Source organism: Trachinotus anak, unplaced genomic scaffold (assembly GCF_046630095.1).
Source record: "Trachinotus anak isolate AG129_WGS33_773 ecotype Australia unplaced genomic scaffold, CSIRO_AGI_Tana_v1 ptg000004l, whole genome shotgun sequence".
Lineage (NCBI taxonomy): Eukaryota > Metazoa > Chordata > Actinopteri > Carangiformes > Carangidae > Trachinotus > Trachinotus anak.
In genome coordinates this window covers 12,869,472-12,878,608 of record NW_027273855.1, presented here as the reverse complement: position 1 = coordinate 12,878,608, position 9,137 = coordinate 12,869,472, and the positions used below count along the sequence as shown (strand labels likewise).

The 9,137-nt window shown below is 43.1% G+C and overlaps 1 protein-coding gene across 1 annotated transcript; it reads right to left on the bottom strand.

Annotated features, from left to right (window-relative positions):
• Positions 1–90: 90 nt before the first annotated feature.
• Positions 91–8,467, bottom strand: rbm15 (RNA binding motif protein 15). Its single transcript, XM_071476046.1, has one exon. It carries the CDS (start codon positions 8,302–8,304, stop codon positions 5,752–5,754), a length of 2,553 nt encoding a protein of 850 aa, XP_071332147.1. The 5' UTR covers positions 8,305–8,467; the 3' UTR covers positions 91–5,751.
• Between the last annotated feature and the right edge of the window lie 670 nt (positions 8,468–9,137).

Sequence of the window (9,137 nt, the reverse complement as noted above, 5' to 3'; positions counted from 1 at the left end):
GTGTGATTCAGATAACTCAAAAGTAATAAATGCATTGATTCCAGACCAACTTATATCTCTATGCAAAAATAAAAAACACTCACAAGTTCCAACAGATTTAACATTTATTGACACATCATCTAGACAGTAAAAATAAAATATCAAAATTATTTGTGTATATTATTGCATTCATTTTCATCTTTGGTTTGAAAAGTAGACCCAGCAAAGGCTCGTTACAGTTATTTCTCTGAAAAATATCCTTTTTAAAGGGTTACACACTTTTTGATGTAATATTGTTAATCAAAGCAAACTAACAGGTTACTTACATGAGGTGAGACCTGGTGGTGTGTTTATCAGAGGCCTGGAAACAAAGTGATCACCAACTGCTGTCCAGTGGAGCTCTGTATAGGAGACATGGAGACATGTTTTCATCCTGACGTTTACAGTGTTAGATGGTCACTAACAACAGTTTGAATGTATTGAATGCGAGACCTGAAAATGCTTGTTATTGCAAATTAATACTTGTTTTGAAAAGCTTATTGGCATCATAACAACATCCAACTTGCAACTTTACACGACAGTGAACTGCACTGCAGTCAGCAACAGAAATCAAGTGTGAAATGTTAAGACACATTTGTGGCTTTTATAGCCTAATGCTTATCTACCATTAAGTAGTACCAGTAACAGTTCACATCGATCTTTCTTATAGTAATGCATGAGCACATATAACATGAGATCTGTTCAACTAATAAAGTTGCATGAGGCCATATTGTACACCAGTTTACATTTGCAAAAACTTAATTCTCTTACTGAAACTGGTACAAAATTATAATATGGTATCTCCAGAAAACATTATAGGTAATAGTAATAACTTTGAAAAACTGGTGATACTTTGACTTCAATCCATACATCTTAATGAGGGACTTCATGAACTGCTTTAAGATTTATGTAAATGGTTCTTTACAAAGCAAGCTTTTCGATTTTTTTTTTTTTTTCAAACTCCAAATTACAAGAAAGAAAACGTTCCTTATGACTGTGTATAAAGTCAAAATCTAACCAGAGTTAAGCTGTAAATGGATAAATATCGTTTTTTCAAAGTTTATTTTTAATTATCTTTTTTCCTTGAATTGGGTTTATCTGATTTTTGAACAAAACATCTAACCCAACATAGTATTGCTGCTCCAGTATTGTTTGATGAGTCAGACCTCATTGACATATTGATCAGTTAGAAAAAAAAAAAAAAAAAAAGAATACTTAGCTGTATGTCAGTCACATAACATCAACTGTGGCAATATAACAAAAAGCACATGTAGCTGCTCATACAACCTGAATACACTGGGAGCAGAGTAAAAAGTGTACTGGTATCAGTGAGGTGCCGGCTGCCAGATCAAAAAGTCAAGTATTGGCCACAGATTGATAACATTTATTTTCTCGGGGTCTATATTGATTGCAAACTGGTGGCACGAAATGTGTATTATAGGGTCCTGGACTAGACCTCTTTAATCTCATATTAATATTCATGAACTGGAGTTTATCATCTGTGGCCTTTAGTCTCCTCATGTATAAGACCATTTTGTACCAGAAGCCATTTCTTCTGTTACTATAATTCCTTTTAATCACAGTTCTCTGACTGGCAAGTGATGATAATACCTGAGGCTTCAACATGAACAACAAAATTATCTAATAAAACTGTCTTTTAGCAGGACATGACATCATCTGTGACCAGCAGTGTCTTACCAATGATGTTCCATGTAATTGTGAGTCTTATAAGAGAATACACTGGCTTGAGGCTGTTTTTTCCTCTCTTGCAAAACAATTACGCCTCCATAACTGAATCTACATCACAGTTTCCTCACAGACCACATCATATTAACCTTGCCTATCGTTTCGGGCTATTTTGTCCATCAGTGACATGATAAATCTTCTTCAAAGTAAATGATGGGAATTACATTTACATCTCTAATGAGGCTGCAGAAACAACCAGATGTGCAGCATTTTGTTATGTATCTAATCTAGATCGGGGCTGTAGGATTTAACCGCTGCAGTAGTCGTGCTGTAAGAACTCACCAGAAATGTCTTGCCTCTCTAAACACTTCAACCTTTTACATAACAGCAATCTTGTAATGTATGTGAACAAAGTAAAGTGTTGGAGTACATCTATCATATTTTGTGTTGGTGATCAAAAGAGAACCATATGCAATATGTTATTGTGGGCAGTCAGTGCTCCTATTATCTTACACTGGGGTCTGGGATTTATGCCAATTGCCATCAGTGGAAATGACCTCAGTGAATTACTTTGGATTGAAACCAGAGTATGCCATTTTGCATTTGTTATTGTAAAACATGTGGTGTTGACACTGTACTTACCACACTGCTGCCTAAGCCACCGATACAGACCTGGCAAGCAGCACTTGTTCTCCTACTCACCATTGTGCCGCTCTATACAGCAGTCATACAGTGATACCAGCTCTGTCCTGGGTGCCTGGTGTGCATGAGTGTGATGTATCAGGTAGCTGACTGTGAGAGAGGATAGCAGGTGCTCCATGGTCCTCAAGATGGCAATGTTTCTCTAGTGAGGTAAGGGGTCCTTCTCAGCACAGAACACAGCATTTGTTTTCACACTAACATGACTAAAATGGATGGTGGGAGGAAATGGAAAGCTTTCTTTCCTGTGTAATGTGGCCTTAAACTTAGAAAGGGGCTGAGGCAAAACAAAAAGGTCTCCTAGAAGAATTTGGGGGAGGGTTGGGTCCGCAGTGTGGATTCCTTCCGGTGGTGTCAAAAAGGGTAAAGAATCTGGCCTGTTCTTGTTTCATTTCCATGCTGCAGCAGATCTCAGATGACGGAACGGAATAAAGCTTCAGCACAGCAAACATGCTTCGTCACTCGTCTCCTCAGAGAGCGTTCAATCAGAGGAGAACACAAAGATGGGATGGGGGCAAACAATATTCCTAGCTGAGGTTGGACCAATCCTCTTCCCTGAGTCAAACATTAAGTCAACTCAAATCATAACTGGGCAAAATATAATAACGACAAATCAGCCCAGTGGTTCAGCTTGGCCTCTGCAGTGAGACAGCTTGAACTGTAGATGCTATGGAAATTTCAAGGCGGTGTCACCCACAATCTCCCGAGTGGAGTGTGTGACGGCCGGTGATGGAATTTCCTCAGCTCCTATTCAGACCCAGGAACAATGCACATGAAACCTTTAGCATAATGAGCAGGGAAAACAACAGGATACTGGCACATGTTGCCGTTTGCTCCGGCCCTCGCCTCCCGAACTGCACCGCTGTCTGCATCTGCCACTGCTTCACACTGCAAACTGGACTCTGGCTGTAAACAAGGGACGCGGAGGCTCCTCGATCCTGATCAGGTGTTCACATGCCAACAGCAGCAGTTGAGGAGTATAATAGGGGGTCATGAGGGAGGGAGTAATTTTTGATGGGCAGCTTAGGAGCTCAGAACAGGCCTGTGAGCAAACAGCGATCCTCACACGAAACAGGGGTCTCTCTTCGCTGGTGCTAAACAAATTGCAAATTGTCTCCCTTTTCGTGTGCAGAAAGAAAATTTCAAGTGACAACTCCTTCCAAACACAATAAGGTATGGCAGCTTGTTTCTTCAATTCACTTCCATCGAAGAAACATGTTTCCCTTCAAATGAACAATTTATTGATAATCGGTCACATTAAAGTGCCCAAATGCACTTTCAGGTATGTGAACAGCTTCGCATGGGCTCTATGGATTTTCCTTTCCCATGACATCAAAGTGTACATTGCTCAATTTTCCATTTAAAACAGAAGTCATCACAGGTGCAGATGGGCTACACAACTTAAAAGCTGCCACATCAGCGAGGACTCACAAATACTAGGTTGCCTTCTCTGCAGAGGTTTTCAGCTCTGCACACGTCTCCTCAGGAGTCCAGCGTTGCGGTGGGTGATGTTCACACATAACAACTTTCCCACATATGTTTGAATGTTTTCAATACATATTAAACCAAACTCAGTCAATTATAATTCAGGGTGGATTACTTTTGCATGACAAACATACAATGGCAAAAGAAAATATGGTAAGCAGGCCTTTGGAACATGTTGGCAGTCATGAGTAAACTATTCAAATTCAAATTTAGACCTCTAAAATTGAAAATCCAACATCAACAGTTAAGGTACTGCTAAAACTTTAAAATTACACAGACCTACTTACTGAACAAATAGCAGGTTTTTGTTACTTTGTACCAACATTAATTATACTGAATATCATTATTATTATTATTATTATTATTGGTGGAACTACTGGTTTCAGAGCAATAAATGAAACAGACTGTCAAATATCAACACAAACTTCTCTAAGCTTTTTTATCCATAACTACTGTAGTTTTTTCATAGATCACATTACACAACCATTTCTAAGGTAGGGATGCACAAAATAAAATATGAAGTAAAAAATATGAGAAGCATGTTATTATTTGTTTTGCTATGCTATGTGTGTTGTGTTATGGGCTGTTTGTTTTATAGAAATCTCATATCTATTAGTATTCAGCATTCAACAGAGTTGATGTGACAATTTAGTTTTACCAGTGGACTGGACACAGTTCATTGTCTATCTTGCAATTTGGTGTTCCACAAACTGAGGAACACAATAAAAACACACTCATATCTAAACCATGAACCTGAATATAATTTTTCTAACAAAGTTGACATGTAGGTAACTGAAATGTATCAGCTGTATCTATACACTTTTCACCTGGTGACCTTCAAAATGGCCCAACTCTGAGAACACACACAGGGAGACCAGTGTGAGCTTCGATGCAAGCCCAACAAAACTGGACACACAGCACAACTCTCCCTCTGCACACCACACTCTACCATTTGCCACATTTACCTGATGAAGGCAAAAAACCTTTAGTAAGAAGAGCTTGGTGCACTGGAGAAGGGTTGTGCATCAGTGACCATCAAAATGATAACAGGGTCCTTTTGCCAAAGAGATTAGTTTTGCAACTGCAGTACCAAATCATTCACTACACCTTAACTGTAATCCATGAATTCAAAAATGTCATTCTCACCTTAATATCCATCCATTAAAAAGTGATTATAGTAGAAATATTATTGCACTGTAATTCAAAGCTTTGAAAGATGATGTCTTCTGATTCCCCTCATCCTAAGTACCTGTGTAGGAGGTAGACACAACAACAACACCTGTACAACCTAGGGGCATTACAGTATACTTGCCCAGAAATAAACATGACCTTTTGTTAAGCTGGTAATTTTCAGCTTGTGTTAACACTGTGACAGGGAGATGATTCAATGAGATCATAGTTTGTGAAGCCAGGCTTTGTGGTTTATTGTAGTGGAGGTATTATTGTGTCCACTCCTTGCATTTCTACATTTCCCTTTCCTTTTCTTGTGGTATATCTGGATAGCTAAGATTTTAAACCTGCAAATGAACTGAATGTTTTCTTTATAACTTATCTCTTCTTAAACGAAATCAAAATGTATTCCTGCTCATGTTTTACAGTATCCTGACTGAATTACTGCAGGTTTATGACTTTGTGAGCAATTCACCCTTTAAAAAATAATTTCAAAACCACACACCCTTTAGCTTTGTAGAAGGGCGCTGTTTGTCCTTTTAGTGGATTACATGGCAACATACAAACACTCAAGAACCATACTAGTGTAACCCATAATGCAGAACACACAGCATGCAATAGTTACTGACATACAGCAGATTTTTTTTTTTTTTTTTTTTTTTACATGACTTGAACTTAGTGTGTTCTGGTATTTTAAGATGCTCCACGAACCACAATCATGACCAGATAGTCCTCTTCACTTTTAGCCAGAGCTTTAGCAGAGGAATCCAGGAACTGCTGGGAGAAATCACAGGGAGGGAAAGCATGAAGAACCCCTGTGTTGTCTTTATCTCTGCTCCCTCCCACAGGCAGGCTGATGACTCCTGCTGCTTGTTTTTGGTTGAGGTAGGACACCAGGTTCCGAAGCGGCCGCTGAGTAGAGGCTGCAGGGTCAGACGAAGATGCATCCTCTGTGGTCCCAGGAACTGCCAGCAGAATGGCATAGCCATCGGGACCCGCAACCTTGATGCGTCGGGACACCTCGTCAAGCTTGGGCTGGTCCAGACGGAGACGTTGGGTGATCTTTAGCTCGCTCACCTGCCTTCCTGTTGTGCCATCAACAAGCAGGTCACTGGCTACATTGTGGTCACCCTCCAGGAGGTGCATGTTGGCTGGAAAGTTGCTGTTCTTCAGCAACAGCATACCATGCCAGGCCAAACTGAGTCTGGTGCTGTCCGGCTTGGACAGCTGGCCACCCTTGGAACTGCTCTCAGAACGTTCTCTCTTGGCCGGCCCTTTACCACCATCACCTGCTTTACGTTTACGCTCTCCAACTGCTGAAATGCTGCTGCTTGAAGGTCCTTTGTCAGAGAGACTCTGGCTTTTGAGTCTCCGTTCAACCCCACTTCTTTCCAGGCTGCTGTGACGTTCTCGTGCTGGGGAGGGCCTCTCGCCCCGCATAGGGCGCTCTGAGTCACTGAAGCGGCCTCCATCTCTACTGCTACCTCCAGGACTGCCATCTGGAGAAGCACGTCTGCGCCTTACTGTCCTCTCAGTGCTGTCAGGAGAGTGGTCTATATGACGTCCATCCTCCATTACACGCCGCTTGCGCACTGGTTCTCGTCCCTGCAACTCTCGTTCCAAAGACCAGGGCTCCCGTGCCCGTCGCTCACGTTCCAAATGCTCCAGAGGCTCAAAGGGTGAGGCACGTACCCGCTCACGAATAGCCGGGTTGGGCCACTCAGTTCCAGGAAAGAGTTCTCTCTCTCTAAAGTGAAGTGGCGGTGGAGTCCGTTCCCTGACCCTCAGTGGTTCAGGTGTGGCACGGTGGACAAATGACTCAGCCACCATGTCAAAAGGCGGAATTGGAAGAGGCTGCAGGAACTGCTGCTGGTAGCGATGCTCAGTGTCAGCAAAGTCCACTCTAAGTCTTCTCTCTGGACCTCCCAGCGGGAAGCCCCTCATGTGTGTGCATGCCGCCTGTGCAGCATCCAAACTTTCATACTGAATGTATGCCCAGGTATCCCCCTTTCTGTAGTCAATGGTCCTTATCGTGCCAAAGCGATCAAACTCTCTGGCCAGGGCAGCTAAAGGAACCCAGGGTCCAAGTCCACCCACCCACAGGCGTGTGGTAGGAGTTGCTTTTCCATAGCCTATCTTTATGGGGTTGCGGCCCACTATTTTGCCAGACATACTAAGCTTGGCACGGTGAGCCATGTCAAGGTTCTCAAATTTCAGAAATCCATATGTGCTGGTTTGTCCCCGTGTGGGTCTTTTAATGTCCACTTCTGTAATGACCCCAAACCTGTCAAAGGCTCTCCTCAGATCGGCCTCTGTAACAGTTATGTCCAGGTTGCCTAAAAACAACGTCCTATTGGCTCTTTGGTCATCTTCTGGAGATATAAAATCCTCCTCACGAAAAGCTGCTCGCTCTGCAATGAAAGCCGGACGTGCCCTGGCTTCAAACAGGGCAAACTCCCTTTCCCGTTCCAGTTCTCTGGGCAGAGGGGGCGGCGGGGGAGGGGGGAGCCGCCCCAGGGCCAGCTGCTGAAGCCGGTAGTCTCTGTATCCGAGCCCCGTTGGCGAGAGCGGTCTCTGCAAATGTCTATGGCTTTGAGCTGCCCCGTACAAGTCTCTCTCCACCGGGGAGCGGCTTCTCCTTCTGTTTATGTACACTGCCTCGATTTTCAGCGGCCGGTCGTACAGCACCAGCCGTCCCCGGGCGTGCTTCGCAGCTCTGGCGTCCTCCGGCTTCCTGAAATTCACAAACGCTATCCGCTCGTCGTTGCTACGGCTTATCTTGACGCTCACATCTCCAAATTTTTTAAATTCATGAAAGAGTCCGTCCTCTATGTCTTCGTCGCTTAGCTGGGTGCCGAGGTCGCTTATTTTGAGGGTTTTGTACTCACTCTCGGCGCTGGGCGGCTGGACCCGCTGCTCCCCCCGTGAAGTGGTCCTCGGCGCGGCTAAATCCAGCGTCAGGCTCAGGTTGTGGTTTTTACCAACAGAGCTAGCGGCAGCAGACTGACAGCTGTGATTATTTGCAGTCCGAGTGTGACTGTCGAAATCCCTCTCCCTCTTTTCGCCGAGTAGACTCCTCCTCGCTGAGCCGCCGTCGCTTTTGGTCGAGCTATTTCCATTATTACTGCCACTGGAAACGGAAAGAGCCCCCATTTTCTTGCTGGTCGGGTGGCATCCTCCCCTGTCTCGAATATCGTCCAAGGCCCGGGAGCGTTTTTTAATCGGAGACCGCTCTTTACCTTTCATTTCAGTCCACACGGAGCCGACCCTTTGGGCGCCTGGGCTTTTTTGGTGCTGTTTCTGCAAATTAGTGCAGAAAATTAATGAAATTAAAAGCGGATTTATTCACTGACCCTGCGGCAAAACAACAACAGTCGCCATTTTGTAAAGATTAGCGTGAAGGCCCGCCCCTTCGCCCTGATTGGTTGAAAAGTGGGTGGAAAACTTTAAAGAACATGTCAATCATCCGCTGAGAAATTTAAATAAAAATGTTTAGGTTTTTCACATTTTGTGACCAAGTAACGAGATGGACAAAATAACTCTAATACTGCATAAAAGAGTACTCATTTTGAAATTTACGATTTATCTGAGGGCTATGTGAAAGCATCAGCTGTGACCTGTAACTGTTATTTTGTCCATTCTTTGTCAAATGACTCCAGTACTATGGACAATACACCCACTAAACATATCAAATGAGCAGATTCATGACATGTGTCATAAAACTTAATCTAGAATATCGCAGGAGGGAAACTAAATGATCATGGTGTAGGGGACAGAGACACTTTATCATCTCAATGACACGCATTGACCTAATACCACAAGGTGGCAGTATTTGAACAGTAGCTCAAAAGGTACAGTGGACCATAAGCCGCTAACTAATCCCTAAAAATGACCTTGGCTTGCCACAAGGCCTATCTGCCTGGGTTGGTGGACAAAGCAAGCTGTAAACCTGTTGCAATCTATTTCCCCATCCAGCAATTAAAATTCAGTCATAATTTAAGGAATTTTATCATATGAAAATGCAATTACCAGCCTTTTAACATGATAAGTAATTAACAGTCTTCTTAATTGGACAGATT